Source organism: Cladophialophora immunda (assembly GCF_000835495.1).
Source record: "Cladophialophora immunda strain CBS 83496 unplaced genomic scaffold supercont1.7, whole genome shotgun sequence".
Classification (NCBI taxonomy): Eukaryota; Fungi; Ascomycota; class Eurotiomycetes; order Chaetothyriales; family Herpotrichiellaceae; genus Cladophialophora; species Cladophialophora immunda.
Genome location: NW_015622547.1, coordinates 2,855,283 through 2,873,095, shown reverse-complemented (window position 1 = coordinate 2,873,095; position 17,813 = coordinate 2,855,283). Strand labels below are relative to the sequence as shown.

The window sequence follows — 17,813 nt, the reverse complement described above, 5'->3', positions numbered from 1 at the left end:
TCCACTTCGCGCTAATAGATGGTAAGGCTACGCAGCACGAGGCTGAAAGCTTCAGGGGGTAATCCATGGGCCACTTCACCGCAAGCGAGGCAAAGGCCATCGTCCCATACGATTCTGGTACATCTTCCTGAGCTAGATACTAATGATATAGAACAATACTCCGATTTTGGGCAGCCTGCGGCTCGTCAAGCTGAAGCCACAGATCTTTGAGCTCAACCCCGTGTAAAAAGCACGGTTGCGGCAAAGGGAACACTATCTTCATTCTGATTTCATGGCCGAGAAACGAGATTGCCGCTCTATCTGAAAACATACTAAGGCAATGACATTTCCCTAGCCTTTTTGACGAGCGCAACCAGCAGCTGGTGCCCTGATTGACCCGCCTGAGAACTATCCGAAAACGACGCCAGCCACATTTCTTTTGAAAATGCCGTGCATACTGTCATGAGGATGGGAGACGTAGCGCTCCGATATCTTTTCGGGTGATGGGGTGGCCTGCCCGAGACTGGTTTGACAGATCCAACCAATCGTCGACGGGGTGGCCGTCTACCTCGTAGCCATGGCCTTGGTCATGGCTCTTTTCAGGGCCAACTCCTTCTTTTTCAAGTCATCCGGCGTCGAATCATCCACCTCGAGCTGCTGCATAGCGTCACTCAGGGCCTCCTCGATCTTGGCCTTGTTGCCACGCTTCATCTTCATCGACAAGCCGGGGTCATTGATCAGCTCCTCCACACGACCAATGTAAGACTCGAGTTGCTGCTTAGCCTCGAATTTCTTGGTGAATGCCTCGTCGCTGGTCTTGAACTTCGCAGCGTCTTCGACCATCTTTTCGATCTCAGTAGTGGAGAGTTTGCCGACCGCATTAGAGATGGTAATGTTGGCGCTCCGTCCAGAGGATTTCTCCGTGGCAGTGACCTTGAGAATGCCATTGACATCAACCTCAAACACAACTTCGAGAGCAGCGTCTCCCGCCCTCATTGGTGGGATTGGACTTAAGGTGAATTCGCCTAGGGATGTGTTGTCTTCACAGTTGGTCCGCTCTCCTTGATATACAGGGAACTGCACGGTTTGCTGGTTGCTATATCCTCCGTTAGCATGCGAAGTCATTCTGCGAGTGAAGGTAACTTACTCAACGACAGTTGTGAAGGTTCTATTGAATATGTTAGCGATTGTGAACCACAAACAGGTTTGTGATGTAAAAAAATTATGAACGGTGACGGGATGGAATGGTGGTGTATCAAGGGACCCTGAGCTCCTGCCAGCTTTGCGTTGGCAAGGGTGGTTGCCAAGGCCGCAGCCGTGTGGGGACCCCAGGTGGGGCGGCGCATTCCAGGGAAAGAACGCCTCCAATATGACGAACATGAAGACAGGTGAAATGATAACATAGACCAGAAAATGAGATGACTGAACCTTTTCTTTATACATGGGACTGTCTGTCCGCGAGGAACAACAGGGGCAAAGATGTTGCCTTCCATAGCCACACCCAGAGAAAGAGGAACGACATCCAGCAGGAGAAGGTCGGCAGTCTCAGCAGAGGTGGCTTTGCCGGACAGGATACCAGCCTGAACAGCGGCTCCGTAGGCGACGGCTTCGTCGGGGTTGATGCTCTATTTGCGGTCAGTAGGAATCCAAGTCGATCCGTGGCGTCACAAACCTTTTCCAATTTCTTGCCGTCAAAGAAGTCGCTCAGCAGTTTCTGGATACGAGGAATACGGGTCGAGCCACCAACGAGGACAATCTCATCCACCTTGGACTTCTCGATGGCGGCATCTTTCAGGACTTGTTGGACAGGCTCCAAAGTGCCGTTAAAGATCTTGGCGTTGAGATCCTCAAATCGGGCACGGGTGATGGTAGCATTGAAGTCCTCGCCGTCGAACAACGAGTCAATTTCAACCGTGGCCTGGGTTCCGTTCGACAAGGTTCTCTTTGCACGTTCGCAGGCGGTGCGGAGTCGTCGAAGGGCACGGGCGTCACCAGACAAGTCCTTCTTGGTCTTCCTCGTGAACTCCTTCTTGAAATGCTCGAGGAGGTTGGTGTCAAAGTCTTGACCACCCAAATGGGTATCTCCAGCAGTAGCCTTGACCGTGAAGACACCACCCTGGATGTTCAACAGCGAAACATCGAATGTACCACCACCAAGGTCGTAGATGAGGACGTTTCGCTCCTTGTCTGATTTGCCGGATCCAAGACCGTAGGCGATGGCGGCGGCGGTGGGTTCGTTGATGATACGGAGGACGTTGAGGCCGGAAATGGCACCGGCATCCTTGGTAGCTTGTCGCTGGTTGTCATTGAAATAAGCAGGCACGGTGATGACGGCCTTGGAAACCTTCTTGCCCAGCTTGGTCTCGGCAACCTCCTTCATCTGTGGCGCGAGGGCTTAGCAGTTTCCGGTGTTGCGCGGAGCTATACAAGGCTTCTCACCTTCATCAGAACCATGGAGGAGATTTCCTGGGGTGAGAAAGTCTTGGTCTCCCCCAAGTATTGAACCTGAACCATGGGATTGCCACCCTGGTCAACAACCTTGAACGGCCATGATTCGATATCTTTCTTCACAGTCGGGTCGTCAAATCGTCTGCCGATCAATCGCCTGCGCAGAGGTTAAGAACAACTCTGTATTTTATAGATAGATCCCACTGACTTGACATCAAAGACTGTGTTTTCCGGGTTCATTGCGGCCTGGTTCTTTGCGGCCTCGCCGATGAGGCGCTCTTCGTCGGTGAAGGAGACGAACGAGGGAGTGGTGAAGCTACCCTGCTCGTTGGCGACTGCGATTGCCGATTAGTATGGCACTTGGTTGCGCGGGAGGACGGAAACGGCAGTCTTACTGATTTCGACATTTGTGCCTTCGTAGACGGCGACACAGGAGTAAGTGGTACCTGAGGATTCTTCGTTAGAGGGCGCAGGCGTCGGTGAGGGCGGGGAGCAGAGAACACACCAAGGTCGATGCCGATGGCACCCTCGTAGACTTCGTCTGACATGTTGACGGTGTAGAAAGGACTCCCCTCGACCTACTCTGCAGGAAGACACAAGAGGAAAAGAAAGATTTGAAGGTGTTGTAGGCGAAAAGGTGGAAACAGCCTACTACTGCAAAGTCAACCCTTCGAGAACTTTTTGAGCCACGGACCACATAAATTTTCCAACATTTTGGCCAAGAAACTCGGTAAATTTAATGACCCGCTTATTCCGATTTGAGGTGGTGGGAATTGCCGCCTTGTGGTGATCACTAGTATGCTCACATGACTTCGTTATGTCCTGAACACTTTCAAGAGTACAAGCTAGAGGCCACAAAAGCAGCCGCACTTATTGCCTATTTATCGACTAGCTTGATGAAGAGACTCGTCGTCCCCATATAGGTATAGCTTATATGAGCCCCTCACACCACATACTCGTACACAATTGGCAGACCACAACTCTCCTTCCTCAATCTTTGCCAATATCAAGGTCGGACATCATCCTATTTTCAGATAGTGCCGCCTTGTTTTGTGCATAAATGTACCATCTCAGACTTCAAAGCTCCACCAAGAACCCAGATCGAAGGCAACGCAAACACTCGAAGCGTATCTTTCGAGAAAGAGAATTCTATTCGCGTCCACTTGCCAATATCTGTCTATCCTTGGATATATTGCGCAGTTCAGAGAATCTCCCCCACGTGCGGATACAGATACAGCCCTAGTATAGCCAATTATGAAGAGTACAAACGGTACCGTGCATCAAACAGTTAACTTTCCCAATATGACAATGCCCCTGCAACAGAACCATTTCCACGTATTTTGAAGAGTCCAGTGGGAGTTTTCACGCTACTCCATCGGCGAGCCATTCCCCATGAGTACATGCCCATCTTCACTACCACCATGTTGCTCCGGTTTCAATCTATCCGGGAACCAAAGAAGAAACGTCATCTGTACAGTCCACATCGGGGCCGCATCAAAGACGTACGTCGGCCACTCATGTGACAGCAGATACGCATCCATGCCCATCATGTACTCGACCACACGGAAGACAGATCTCACCATGATCAACGCACTGCAGATGTATATCATCATCAGGCCTTGTCTCCAGGGGACGTTCGGCCTCGAGCTTGGATCCTTGCCGACGGTTCTCCGCATCCGCACGTGAAACATGAACGCAGCAACAACGAACCATCCAAACGCAATCAGCTGGATGAATAAGCCAGCGATCACTATGTATTTCCCGATCTTCTGAGTCTTGTCCTTGACCGTCAGCCCGGCACCATTCCCCTGCACATTCAGCGACAGGATATCCGCCAGGACGAACAGCTTGGTCATCCTCGCGGGCCGAATGATGGAGAAGCGCTCGCCGTGCACGCTGCGAATGAGGCGGCCGAGCACCATGTAGATGGAGGCGGCGTAGAAGACGGGTGCCAGGAGGATGAAACTGCTCTGGACTGCGTAAGGCGCAATGAGGTCGGTCCGGTAGTGAGCAAACACGCGGGTGCTATAGCCGATCATTTGAACTGGGAGCGAAGAAAGATGTTAGCAACAGCGAATGCGTCTTTCCAGGGCCAGCTACGCCCCATCCACAAGCTGCCAGCCAGGGCGTACGAAATTCTGGAATGCAACTCACACAATCCACCAATGTCAAAGGGGATGCAGAACCACGACCGCGCCTTGATCGTGCGCCACCAGAGGGCGCCGGTATTGCCAGTGAACAACACAATGAACACGGCGGCCGCTGGGATTGACGGGAGGTATTTCCAGAGGTAATAATCTGTTCCGTCCACCGGTTTAAGCTGGACCATGGCTGTCTCTCGTGTTGATATGCCAAAGGACGTCGACGGTAAGCAATAGTGACTTTAGGAACTCGGACAGACGGTCCAAAATCTGGTCGTTGAAAAGGGACAGGATCTCGTCGAGGGCAGGTTATTGCTTGATTAGAAGTAATAAGCTGTTGGAGTCGTTGAGTAAGTGGTTGCTTCTTTGAGTCGAGGCAAAGCCTGAAGTATATAGAGCCATATGCAACTTGCACTCAACGAGACTGATAGTCGCTGCGGCGCAAATTCAATCATACGGATCCACAGTCAGTCCTGCAATGCCTCATCCATCACAAGCACAGCCTCCATTCGGCACATCCATCCTCATACAGTGTGCCCGCACCAGGTTAGTGTACGTGTATACAGCCAGTTTTGGACCTTAGCGAATATCTGTTCTACAAGTTGGCAGGTGCGAGTCCCCACCCGTGTATATTTTGGGCTTAGTGTACGCGTACACTAACAAGATGGGTCCCGGTGGTGGATCTTATTTTGCTGGCAGCCTTGTCGGTATCATTCGCTTGCGAACTGGAGATAGGGGTCCGGCTGTGGCATTCCTGCTCCATGCTCCAAGGAACGCGACTAGAATCCAGGCAGCAAGATTCTTTTGTGGGATCAGTCGAGAAACTTCGCCCTGTCGCCGCATCCCCCATGTGTTGGCGATTCAGAAACATATCCTGAGGGTCCAATTCTAGCCTTCAAGTAGCAATGGTCGTCTCCTCCCGAAGCGCTGCGTTTGGGAACCTCAGCCATTCCCGCCAGTGGGAGGAGTCCAGGTCTCCACGGATGGACTCGATGAGAAACCGACCACTGTCGCCGAACAGCCACAATTCGCGGCACCGGTGCAGCAGGACAGCATAATGCGCGAGGATAACGAGTGCTTCCGCTTGCCCTTGCCGCAGCAGATCGACGTATTCGGGTGGCACGAGCACCGGCCAGGCCAGCACCGTGGGCACCGCGATCTTGGTTCCCGAGGCTGCGCGCTGCGCGTTGAAGACCCGCTGAAGATGGGACACGGTCTCTCGATATATCTCCTGCGAGCCTGGGTCTGCATCTAGTGTAGATATCAAACCCTCGAGGGCGCTGCATTCTGATCCGTTCGCGTCCGTGGTGTCCAGGAGCGCCTGGGTCAGTTTCAGACGAGGTCCTAGCTCTGACTCCAGCAGCAGGTCCCGACTTTGGTCGATGACGGCAAGCAAACCCCGGTAGATGCCCAAACAGTGTGAAAACCTCTCAACGAAGCGTTCGAGACCGTCTCTTTGATAATGCAACGTCTCGCACAGGAGATGGATCCCAACCCCGGACGAGAATAGGAACATGCGGACGTAATTGGCCGGAGTAACTTCCAGGACTGGGTTCGCTTCGTTGAAGAGCGAGAGAGCTCGATTCAGGAGGCCTGTGGCATATTGACGGTAAGTGTCACGAAACTCCGTAGTCCTCGTGCTGAGGTGCAAGGCCGATGCTGCGAGCATCTGGTGCATTAGATACGGGTTCGCTAGAGCATGCTTTGCATAAACATTGGTTGTCGTGATATCTGGTCGTCCTGATTCCTCAACGGAGCGAAACGCTTCGCTGGAGAGGTTATCGAAGAGCTCAAGGTGAGTCATGTTTACATCGTAAGGATCCCGCGGGCCCTGGATGCTCATGGTATGCTCGGGCCATGGTGTTAGAGTTGGCGTGGACGCCCTAGTGGAAGGGCCGCCAGATCCCGCTACCTGTGTATAGGGAAAAGCTGGCACGATGTATGGGGAGTCGGCATCGAGAAACGAGCACCTAATCTCTGCCGAGGCACAATTGGCGCAGACTGGCTGGTTTTCATCGCACTTTTAAGATATTGTCAGTCCTACTCCAAAATTTGACAACGTAAGTTGACGTACTTTTATATGCCGCTTCTTGCACCCAAGACACCCATTGCGGGACTTCTTGTGTGGCCGGCGTGACATAGATCGGTGTGGAAAGCCCAAGTAGCAGCCAAAATCTTCTGAAGCAGTTTAGCTCTCTGGGTAGAGTAAAGCTTGCTCCGGAGCGAAGTCGTGTCTCATACGGCTTCACATGCTACGCGTGAAAGGTCGGTGTTTGACAGGAACGCGCAGAGAGCCAGCCGGACGTCGCACATTCATACAACTCTCAATGTACAGAGTACATGTGCCCTTTGTCCCACGTATAAGAGCTATACGAAAGCTACAAAGGTAGTGAAGAAAAACAGACGAATAGCGGGACAAGGAAGGTACAGCGACTGTTGCCTGGAGAATCATCTACTTTCGCTTAGGATCAAGGCATCTGTCTCTCGTGCTCCCAAGGGCGGCTATCGGACATCCTGTGGGCACTTCGTGCTCAATGAAAACACCTTTGGGGGATACAGGAAGGGCCAGGCAGCAATTGGCCTGTATCAGGTTCGAGACGAGGCGTGGGTTGGCTTACAGACCAAGATCTCAACTGGTACACTGGAGGAGGAATGAAGAGAAAGAGTATGGTTCTCTTCTACATGAACGTACGCTTCCAGCTTCATTGGGTATCATATCTCAAGTGGCTCCAATAGCGTCCCTTTCATCAGCCATTCCTTGCCTGATATCTGATAACCTCTACCATAGCAGATTACCACCCACCAGCCATTATCTTTGATCAATCCAGAACACCACTTTCTCTTAATCCGGCAAGCAACTCTGGTTCCAGGAACCTCTTGACGTCCACATCTTCGCTCAACCCTTTCCTCCGTCTCGTCTTGAGCACGAAGTCTCTCGCCGCCTGCTGAGGCCCAGCCATTTCCAGCGGTCTTATGCGTATACTCTTATCCAGTGGATCTCCGGGAACGACATCCCAGCGGTCAAAGACCAGTGACACACTGGCTGCTCCCTGACTGTGAATCCGTAGATCCGTCTCAAAGCCAAAACTGTCAATCACTGGGAGAAGAGCTTTGGCTGCGTACAGTGGCGTCCCTGCCACAGGTCCATCAGAAACGACATGCCCACGCCTCTTCATCAGGACTGTATAGAGGCCAGATATAGAGTCCGCCGGACCAGTCATATGCACACTGTAGATTGGTTCCATGAGTCGAGGGCTGGCCATCAGAAAGGAACTGTACACTGCTCGTCGTGCAGTTGGTATGATTTGCCCACCTCCTCGGAAGATCGCTTCCGTCGCCAGCTCGGCGCCGGTAACTCGGAATTTGGTGTTGCGTATGGGTTCCTCGCACAGAGGTCCTTCACGTGTGCCCCATGAAAAGCCTTGCTTGATACTCTCTTGCACAGACTTAAGCAACTTCTTATCTGTGGTAGAAGGCAATGTATCGTCGCATAGAATATTGGGCCCCATCTCATCTGGGCCAAATGCCCATATTGATCGAGCAGCCAGTTTGTCCCATTCGTATTTCTCTTCGAAGAACTTGGCAACCTTCCTGATCGGATCTCGAATTTTGACAATGCCAGCCTCGATATCCTCGGCGATTCCATCATCTAGAGGTTCGGCGATCATGGTTAATTTGTTTTTCTTGTTTGGAGTCAACGCATAGCACATAATAGCGCTTGTTTCGGTCACAGTTTCGCAGAATCGCGTGACGGGATCCGAGACCTTGATATCCATCTCGGCATATAGCGTCCGCAGGTCATGCAAAACACAGTCCATGTATAGTTCGCCTGTTCCCAGGACAACGTGCTCTCCCGATTCTTCGACTTTGGTGGTGATAAGAGGATATGACTTGTTGATCTTGCGCAGGCCTTCCAGCATTTTGGGCAGTTCTGATGGGTTGACAGGTTCAACAGCGACCTTAAAGACGGATTCCGTGAAATGGCGAATCGGCTTGAAAATATAGGCATCCTCATTATCGGGATACTTCTCAGAAACTACTGTGGCTGTCTTGACGATAGAGTTGTCGATTCCGGACAGGAGCACGAGATTTCCAGCAGGCACGCCGGAGACGGGAATGTTGTATCGCGAACAGGCGATTTGCACGCCCATGATTGTTGCTGTCGTCGAATCTTCCTCATCTTCGAGGCTGTATGCTTCTCCAAGCACCCGAACGACCTGGTCTGGTGATGCCGTTCCAGACATGATGCGACCAAATGCATTGAATGTTTTGGCATCTGCGGAGCTGAAAAGCTTGGTGATCTCAACTACCAGGGGCCCATCTGAGTCGCATCTTGACATTGCTTCACCGACCTTTGAGTCAAGAGAACCTGTGTAATAATTGTCAAGCATTCTTCTCGCGCCGTCAACAGGCGAAGGTACGTGTTGCACCACCATATCGACAAAACCACTCGCAGTGCCAAAAAACTGAGCGCACACCAGTTTCAGCAACACCTTTGCGTCGGATTTGAGCTGTGATGGTTTCAGTGAGATACCTAGCGTCTGCAGAGTCGGAGCTAGGTCTTCGGGACTTTCACTGATGGTGTGGGAGAACAGCTTGTAAATGGGCTCCAGTACGAAATTCACAAAGGCCCTCTTCGATCCCTCTTCGATCCCTTTTCGGGTGAACTTTCGGCTTCGAGGATTAAAGAAGATATCCCCCCACAGCCTCCTTGAAAACTCGGTAGCGTCGACTTTTGGGTACGTTTCGGCGTACATCTTCGCAAATGACGGTAATGTAAACACCCAGTCCATAGACGTGCATGCAAAAGCCACGTTGCCCTTTTCAGGCGACAGCCGCCGCTTTTCGCCACGGCCCGGAATGGTGTTCTCGATGACGGTATTAACCTCTTCAACAACATGTTTTAGTTTGAAGTATGCATCTGTCGGTGGAATCTTCAGCTCGAGGATGAGGCGGTCCATTTTGTTGATGACCAGAACCATGGGTATATCCTCCAGAACGGCGTGCTTAATGACTTGCTCAGTGTTGATCTGAACACCTTCCACCACGTCAACGACGAGCACCACACCATCGACTAATCGCAAGCTCGATGCAACCTCATCGACAAAGTTCACATGCCCAGGGGTGTCAATGACATTGAGGATGTGCGATTTCCCTTTCGTGCCTTGCATGACCAGACTGATCGGCGCAGCCTTTATGGAAATCCCTCGTTCTCGCTCCAGGAAATGTGTGTCGGTATATCTTAACTGTTCGTCCCTCCTCCTGCCTACCCTCTTATCCAGCCTCTCTTCCAGATCATGTGTCTGCATGACCAACATATCCACGAACGCTGTCTTGCCATGATGTAAATGCCCAGCTACTGCAATATTTCGGATGCCTTCGGGGAAATTTAGGAGATCGGTCATGAACTCTCGCGAGTAGTGGACAGGAGGGAGGTCTGCTTCTTGCACCTGGAACTTCTTCTGCGTCACGGGCGCAATTATCGGTTGTGTGAGCGGCTGTGCATCCTCCTCCTGCACCAAAGTCTCAACTTCTTCCCCGTAAACCTGCTGCGCCGTGGGGTAGTACTGTTTGTCCTCGTGCAATATCACGGCATTGGAGGGCCCTTCATCATCAACTTCCATAGACTCATCCGCAGGAGCTTGCTCCTCGGGTTCGGACTCTTCGTCGTAAACATAATGTTGGCCTGCCGCACCATCTTGGGATGCCTCTTCATCGGAGACGGCTTCGCCGATAAAGTTGCCAAACCTGTGCCAACTGTCAATGAAACATCCATAATATGACTTTTGGGCGTATTACTTACTCGTCATAGAGGTCATCCATACTGATTGATAAGTGACGGGAGCTGGAGAGTTCGCGGCGCAAAATGGAAGCAAATTCCTCGAACTGCGGAGTTGGAGTCGAACAAAATTTAAAATGTGGAGTCGTCGCGATGAATGCAGCCTACAGCCTCGTCCAGCCTTGTCCAGCCTTGCTAACATTCTCATCCCCTATTCGCAATCACTAGGTGGTGGAGATTTTTCTGGAAGGCTTATCTCGCTCAATCAACCGAGCTGCTTCCGATATGCGACAACAAGTACGCCCAGATTGTGATTCAAGTGGTGACTTTTGAGCTGTATCTGACTCTCCCTGAAACTTAGAGGAACTGTGGGCGAACAACACGCTTTTAGAAGCGAACCACATACCAACGCTACTTTCTTGACAATGTGAACTCCGCTAGACTATGTCCCATTTCAAAACCGGTGCGCTTTCCATTTTACATCAGGGATTCGAGAACCAATGCGCTCGCGCCCCCGCCACCATTGCAGATGCCAACGCATCCAATTTTGCCCTTCTTCGCTTTCAACACACCGAGTAGGGTTGCAACAATTCTTGCTCCCGAAGCACCGAGAGGGTGGCCAATGGCCACAGCTCCACCGTGAAGGTTGACTTTGTCCGCAGACAAACCAAGCAGCTTCATATTGGCGAGTGCGACAACGCTAAAAGCTTCGTTGATCTCGAATGCGTCAACATCTTCTTGGTTGATGCCAGCGTGCTTCAGGGCCTTGGGGATAGCAAGCGCTGGGGCGGTGGTGAACTTGCTGGGTTGTTTGGCGCCATCACCCCAGCCCAAGATCTTCGCCAGAGGTTTGATCTTCAGTTCCTGCAGCTTAGCTTCCGAGACAAGCACTACCGCGGCGGCACCATCGTTGAGAGGCGAGGCATTGGGAGCAGTCACAGTGCCGCCATCAGGGATGAATGCAGGCTTCATTGAGCGGAGCTTCTCGATGTTCAGATTCTTGGGCTCTTCGTCTTTGTCGACCGTGACACCGGGCTTTCCCCGAGCACCAGGAAGCTGAATAGGCGCAATCTCGAAATCGAAGAGCCCATCCTTCTGTGCAGCTTGTGCTCGCTGGTATGACTGAATAGCGTATTCGTCTTGCTGTTCTCGGTTGAAGCCGTGATCCCGAGCACACTCTTCGCCTTGCAGACCCATATGTTCTTGTTTACCATATGCATCTGACAGTCCGTCTCTTAACACACCATCGACCAATGTCTGGTTCCCAAACTTGGCTCCCGTCCGCATGTTAGGAAGATAGTGGGGGCAATTCGACATGGACTCTGCGCCACCGGCCACGACAATGTCGGCATTTCCAGTCATGATTGTCTGCGCACCGAGAACGATGGCCTTGACACCAGATGCGCAGACCTTGTTGACAGTTGTGCAAACAGTCGAATCGTCTAGCCCAGCACCGAGAGCGCATTGGCGGGCGGGATTTTGACCGACGCTGTGAAGGAGTTAGACGTGCCACACTGAGGACTGCAAGCGTGCAGACTTACTTTGCTGACAAGACATTTCCAAAGAAGACTTCTTGAACATCCTGAGGCTTGATCTCCGGAACTCTTTCAAGGGCGGCTGTTTCCAATCAATATACTGTTGACAATTGAGGAGCGGTGAGGGGAAGTATACCTTTGATGGCATGAGAACCGAGTTGAGGTGCTTTCAGGGAGGATAACGAGCTACAATCTGTCAGTGACACTGAGTATGACAAAGGGCGTGTAGTTTGTACCCAAGGAATGACCCGACAGGCGTTCGTGCAACTGCGACAATGTAGACCGCGGGGAGTGAGGGCTTGGGATGCGGGACGCCATTGACGTTGTTCGCAGCCATGATGTGTTGGGGAGCAAAGTCCAGCAGCGCAAAGAATTGAGTCTTAGCAAAGGATATATGAAGTTCGCTCAGGTCAACGAATAGTAATCAGGTCGTATGTACATAGAAAGGCACGAAGCGCAGGAAGGCAAATTGTTTTGTTGATTGGGATCTTTGAATCCCCAAAATTCTGGTGTGGAGAAGATGCTTGTAACTAGCATATGGTGCCACCTCGGATGTGTTCACCACTGCGAACAGAGTAGCGAGGCTGCAAGGCTGCAAGGCTGCATGTTGTCGGTTACCCACTTGCTCCTCGGTGACCGTTGCAGGCAATTTGCTCCTCGTCCGGGCTATCCATCTGACTTCATGATGGCATCAGACTCGACTTGGAAAAGCTGGTCTCTGCAACCGAAGTCCAATTCCAAGTAGTATTCTCGCTCAGACATGCCAGTGACCTTTGCGAATGATGTCGAGTCTGAACCCGAAGTTAAATCACCTCAACTTCTCGTTTGCATAGTCTAGTAAGTGATATCTGTAACAGAATGTGAGCATTGTTGGTATTGCCCGGACGCACTTTGCGAACTTCAAGGTCTGGCAGGATTGTAGTTATTGTAGTGCTTTTTCTATCCAGTGAATTCTTCGCAAGCTCTTCAACGACGTGTCTCAGAAACACGCACTTCACTCCCGCCCCAGGTCTAAATCAAGGAGCAAATATTGTCCCCATCTCAACTCTTGTCAAGCCACCGGTTCCGTCGACTAGAGATTCGGCGAGTCGATGGTGTCAACTACGGAAAGCTGCTAGGCTTCCTATCGAAAGCCACCTGCACTGTATCGGGCGAACTTGGTGAGTGATAGTTCTCTCAACCGTCTCACATTTTGCTGACATCCATCAGCAGCAATGGACGCTGTAGACATCGATATAGTCAATGCTACTTTGGCAGTTCGACTGGAGTTACAAGACCTAGTGGCTTCCTTACCGGAGATCCCCAGCCATGCAGAGGTAGCTCAAATTCGAGACCGCATCGGCGCCCTCCTCTTCCAGCTTGAAGAAGTCGCGACTTTCGATGCCCAACAAGCAAATGTGAGAGTGCAGCAGAGCATCTACCGAGCCATGCTCTCGGACTTCCCGGAGGTCGAGAGACTCCTCGCTCAAGATATGGATTCCACGGACGGTGATCAAGACCAACAACCTCCCCGGACAGGCGGCAACTCGAACGTCAGAGTTGTGGGCAAGAATGGATACTACGAAGACCCTCGAATTGATTCTGATGGAAGTACTAGTCTGGAAGCATACATGCACGATCTTGAGGCTGATGAAGTTCATCCACCCGAGGAGTGCTACGTGTGCTTGGAAGTTACCCCATATTCTCAGCTTATCAGGCATGAAGAATGTCTGCATGGCTGGTGCCGTTCGTGTCTATTGCAGCAGTTCGAGTTGGTCCTGAAGAGCGAAAGTCACTATCCTGTCCGATGCTGTCGGACGCGAACCGCTGTCTCGCATCAGCATCCCGTCATTGTGCGACTTCTTGGGGAGGAAGCAATTGCCAGGCTGGAGGTAAAGATCAAGGAATACGAAACAGAGGACCGAACATATTGCTACAAACCCACTTGTTCAGCATTTATTGACCCAAATACGTTCAAAGGAGATATGGCCACTTGCCCCTCCTGTCAACGAGACACCTGTGTAAGGTGCAAGGCTGAATTTCATTCCGGTTCAAAGTGCGAAGATTCCCAGGATGTGGCCTTTGCCAATTGGAAAGAAGAGAACGAAGCATCGGCATGTCCAACTTGTCATCGTGTGATCCTCATTTCGCACGGGTGCAACCATATGAGGTAGAGACCATCCCTTTTTGTCACGAGCAGGGACGGATACTGATTCAAGTCACAGGTGCCATTGTGGGACGGAATTCTGCTATCAGTGCAATGCTCGCTGGAAGACTTGCCAATGTCCGCTATGGAACGAAGCAAGGCTCCTTGAGCAAGCAGAAGCCATTGCCGTACATCAGGGCCGGCCCACCGAAGTACAACGAATTATGATGGCAATCGCGAACCAGGAAGAATGCCGTCACGATCACTTCACGAGGGTCCGAGTACATGACGATGATGACGACTGTTGTTCGGATTGTTGCTGGCAGGCCGATCGGTTTCTATGGGAATGTGATGCTTGCGACATGCGGTTTTGTGAGAGGTGCAGAAGGTCATACAAGCACTAGAGCACAACAAGGGTCTCACAGTCATGTGCGAAGCATAGAGTGCCCGGAGAAAGAGCAAGTTTGAGGAGTTGTGGACAGCGGAGACTGATGGTTTCGACAACCGCACATCATGCTACGGAATCTCGGTGTGAAAAGAAGACCGATTAGCGAATTTGACCACAAGTTCGGCTGACGACATGAGAACTACTTGCAGCTATGAGTTTCTGTTCCCGAAACATCCGACACTCGCGTCGGAGACTTAGATATACCTTCCGCGCTCCATTGCCACTCCCTACACTCTGTGGACTTTTCCAAAGTCAAAGCATTCCCCTTGCTGATGATCCCCACTTCCCTCCTTCCGCGTTTATTGCACAAAGCTTTTGAAACCGACAGGGCCTGGTGGCTCTTCACACATGATCATGGCTTCGAAACTCGATGAGGGGTAGGAAGACTGGACGACTAGAGGCCAGCAAACGTGTTCAAGACGGGGAAGGTATGCTTTTTGTGATCCCTCAATTGAAGATCAATATTAGTTTCCGGACTCGAGAAGCAAGAGCGCGGGCACGACTAGATACAGAAAAAGGCCACATTAACTCACTCGTGCTTAACATCAACCTTGGTGTTGGCGACATCTTTGAACCCTTTCTTGGGCGCACGAATCTTCAACAACCCAGCCTCCAACGTCACGCTGACGTTCTCTACATCCGTCGGGAAGTTGACGTATCGTCGAAAAGGGCCGACTCTTCGCTCTCCAATCAACAGATGGACTCCTCCAGCATGAGGCTCTGTTTGTTCTTCTTCCACCTTTGAGTTCTCGGCATCCCCGTAATCGGGCCTGTCGACTTTGCCTGACAGTAGCAGGGATCGGTTGCCTGTCCAGGTCACGGTGATATCTTCAGGCTTTTTGACGCCTGGCACTTCGATTTCGATGAGGTACTCGTGGATGGCATCGCGAAAGTCTAGGTCTGGCTGGTTGGGGTGGTCTTCTGGTCTGGGGTGGCGGCGCGAGATGTATTGGAGGAGCGACTGGTGTTGATGGTGTCGTTCATGAGGGTTGTCCACCAATGGAGGTGGGTAGTCATAATAATATGCGTATGCCATTGCTTCGAGGATGTCTTTTCCTGAGACCGTGGTGAATGGTATCTGTAAATTGAGGGCTTGAGGTCGCCTCTGGTTGTCCTTGTGTGGATTTCCTATGCGTTGCAGCTGCTTTCCTGTTTATATACTGAGTCTGAGGAGGAAGACGCGAAAGAAAAGTCTCTGACATGAAGAGGGACGCGCATATTTATTTACCCTACCTGATTGAAGAGCTCGAGGCGGGGCAAGATCCTGGCGGCATTGCTCGAGCTCCCCCTTGCTCGGTCCTCCATGTGCCGATGGAAATGGTGCGATCTTGTGATCAGTGAGCTCTCCCCTTGTCCAAGGTACTCGGAGCTATCTCCATAGGCGAGGTCCTCAAGAAGGTCTGGGTCCTTGAGGAGTTCGTCCTCTCTCCGGACGCAGCCGATGAAGTGAGTTCTAGTGAGGGGCCAAGTCCCACGATCTGTGTTCGCGGCGAAGGCTGCGCAAGTTGCAAGGTCGTCATTGGATGCTCATCTCCTGACTGCAAGGGGAAAGTAGCTCACATCATCATGAGATGGGAAGTTGTGATATGCAGCAGTGGAGTGATGTCCCAACCCATGAGTGGCTGTCATTACGCAGCAAACGTGCGGTGATTACGTTTCGATGCCCCAGCCTCCCATCAGGGGAACAGCTCGCCATGTCGCGAAAGCGAGAGAGATTCCGATAGAATAGTTTGACTTTCTGTGTCGGCTTCACGATTTCGGCCATCCGCATCTCAGCTGCACATGCACAGTCATCGAAGTGAGCAATTGCTGGGGAACCAGGAACGGGGAAATGCGCTCAATGCCATGTTCTAATGACAGTCATTACAAATGCACCCATGCCAAATACATCCTCGGCATACACCCAGCTGTCCTCGTCCCTTCGAAGCTATTCGGACGGTTTATTCCAACTTCTTCTTTGCTAGACACTCCCGCGTGCTCTTCAAATTTGTTTCTGTCAGATGATCCAATATTATTCTCGAAATCATGGAAGGTCTCGCCCTGCAAGTGCGGACAATGGTTCTTCCCTCCTTCAATCGCTCTGGTCTCATGCGCCTTGGGCAAATAGCTGATTCTTGGCTTGTTGCCTTGGGACCAGGTGATGGTTGCATACAAGTACAAATCCACTGAAGTTTCATGTCCGCAACACGTGCACATCGAAACAGTCGATTCTCAAACTTATGATCATTCGTATTCGACTTGGCTTACTCCCGCAGAAGCTTCTCGCTGAACCCCTCATGTCAAGGGCCCTGGACCTGGAGTAGACGCGTCAGATGTGCCTGCATGTCTGCAGATCAGGTAGGGGAAAGAGAAGGAATATGTAAGGGCCAGGTGTGCCCACTTACCGCTTCTCTTCCGGCTACAGAGATCCAAATCCCAGAAAAATCACCAGTTCTCTCGATCCGAATTTCGAGTGCGACCATCAAATCTTCCACATCCAACTTCTATCCTCCACCATAACCATAAAACATTTAAAACGGCGTTCGAGGACCCCATCATGTCGACAATTGAGTGCCTGCTCCACCCTCACCACATTTCGCTGGTTGACACGCACTCATTGCGCGCCAAGCTCAAGCATGCAGGAGACGCCTACTACAACGTTGACGGTTTGCCATCGCACCGTGGAGTGCTCGCTCCAAAGTTCGATGTTTTCGAATTGGATGGGGGCACAACGGGATGGCTTCTTGTTGGCGACCTGCCAGGAGTCGAGTCTACCGATGAGATCAAGATCGAGTGGCTCGATGCTAGCACCATCTTTCTCCGTGGAAAATTGGCGACGGCGTCGATACCAACTTTTGGCGAAACCGAAAGCAGGGTTATGAAAACTGTTCATAAAGAGAGACACGAAGGACTCTTTGAGCGTTCTGTCACGTTGCCTGCGAAGGCGGACGCCAACGGGACGAAGGTAGAGGTGAAGGCCGGAGTTGTCTTTGTTAGAATCCCCAAACAGGCTTGAGGGGTGAATGGGTTGAATGAAGTTGTATGCTCGAGGGTAGTCGGCGCGACAACCAAAGGTCAAAGCGGTCTCCGCTTTTATTTTGGGGGCGTGTTAGTGTTGTTATCAACTGGAAGCTTTATTTTTATTCCATTATGCATCTCTCGTCGCTTTGTTCCCATTTCTGTCCAACATCCATAAGCCGTCCTTGCGACAACTTCCTTGTCATGATGACCGACCCTGGCGAGGCTGACTATAATGGCCAATCAGCGGACGCTCAGCCCATCGGGGCGCTAGTCATTAGCGTCTCAGCACGTGACAGAGCCAATTCTCCGAACGGCCTTGCTAAATTTGGCCCTTGGGGGCTTGGGCCTCTGTCGAACG

At 51.5% G+C, this 17,813-nt stretch overlaps 7 protein-coding genes across 7 annotated transcripts; 1 reads left to right on the top strand and 6 right to left on the bottom strand.

Moving 5' to 3' along the window:
• Positions 1-109: 109 nt before the first annotated feature.
• PV07_11715 (hsp75-like protein) lies at positions 110-3,110 on the bottom strand. The gene is made up of 8 exons (XM_016399177.1): positions 2,933-3,110; positions 2,823-2,873; positions 2,636-2,762; positions 2,419-2,584; positions 1,652-2,359; positions 1,408-1,604; positions 1,127-1,147; positions 110-1,075 (listed from the first exon to the last, which is right to left on the bottom strand). Exons 1-8 carry the CDS (start codon positions 2,973-2,975, stop codon positions 544-546), a joined length of 1,845 nt encoding a protein of 614 aa, XP_016243739.1. The 5' UTR covers positions 2,976-3,110; the 3' UTR covers positions 110-543.
• Positions 3,111-3,701: 591 nt separating this feature from the next.
• Positions 3,702-4,756, bottom strand: PV07_11714 (uncharacterized protein; the record flags this gene model as incomplete). Its single annotated transcript, XM_016399176.1, has 2 exons — positions 3,702-4,471; positions 4,582-4,756. 2 exons carry the CDS (start codon positions 4,754-4,756, stop codon positions 3,795-3,797), a joined length of 852 nt encoding a protein of 283 aa, XP_016243738.1. The 3' UTR covers positions 3,702-3,794.
• Positions 4,757-5,006: 250 nt separating this feature from the next.
• On the bottom strand, positions 5,007-6,809 carry PV07_11713 (uncharacterized protein). Its single transcript, XM_016399175.1, has 2 exons — positions 6,643-6,809; positions 5,007-6,588 (listed from the first exon to the last, which is right to left on the bottom strand). The coding sequence occupies exons 1-2, from the start codon at positions 6,706-6,708 to the stop codon at positions 5,464-5,466; spliced, it is 1,191 nt and encodes a 396-aa protein (XP_016243737.1). The 5' UTR covers positions 6,709-6,809; the 3' UTR covers positions 5,007-5,463.
• Positions 6,810-7,051: 242 nt separating this feature from the next.
• Positions 7,052-10,431, bottom strand: PV07_11712 (uncharacterized protein). Its single transcript, XM_016399174.1, has 2 exons — positions 10,372-10,431; positions 7,052-10,316 (listed from the first exon to the last, which is right to left on the bottom strand). Exons 1-2 carry the CDS (start codon positions 10,389-10,391, stop codon positions 7,388-7,390), a joined length of 2,949 nt encoding a protein of 982 aa, XP_016243736.1. The 5' UTR covers positions 10,392-10,431; the 3' UTR covers positions 7,052-7,387.
• A 207-nt stretch (positions 10,432-10,638) lies between these two features.
• PV07_11711 (uncharacterized protein) lies at positions 10,639-12,397 on the bottom strand. Its single transcript, XM_016399173.1, has 4 exons — positions 12,119-12,397; positions 12,019-12,068; positions 11,889-11,964; positions 10,639-11,836 (listed from the first exon to the last, which is right to left on the bottom strand). Exons 1-4 carry the CDS (start codon positions 12,217-12,219, stop codon positions 10,825-10,827), a joined length of 1,239 nt encoding a protein of 412 aa, XP_016243735.1. The 5' UTR covers positions 12,220-12,397; the 3' UTR covers positions 10,639-10,824.
• Positions 12,398-14,429: 2,032 nt separating this feature from the next.
• PV07_11710 (uncharacterized protein) lies at positions 14,430-15,635 on the bottom strand. Its single transcript, XM_016399172.1, has 2 exons — positions 14,989-15,635; positions 14,430-14,901 (listed from the first exon to the last, which is right to left on the bottom strand). The coding sequence occupies exons 1-2, from the start codon at positions 15,489-15,491 to the stop codon at positions 14,850-14,852; spliced, it is 555 nt and encodes a 184-aa protein (XP_016243734.1). The 5' UTR covers positions 15,492-15,635; the 3' UTR covers positions 14,430-14,849.
• Positions 15,636-16,387: 752 nt separating this feature from the next.
• Positions 16,388-17,599, top strand: PV07_11709 (uncharacterized protein). Its single transcript, XM_016399171.1, has one exon. The coding sequence runs from the start codon at positions 16,992-16,994 to the stop codon at positions 17,448-17,450; it is 459 nt and encodes a 152-aa protein (XP_016243733.1). The 5' UTR covers positions 16,388-16,991; the 3' UTR covers positions 17,451-17,599.
• The last annotated feature ends 214 nt before the right edge of the window (positions 17,600-17,813 follow it).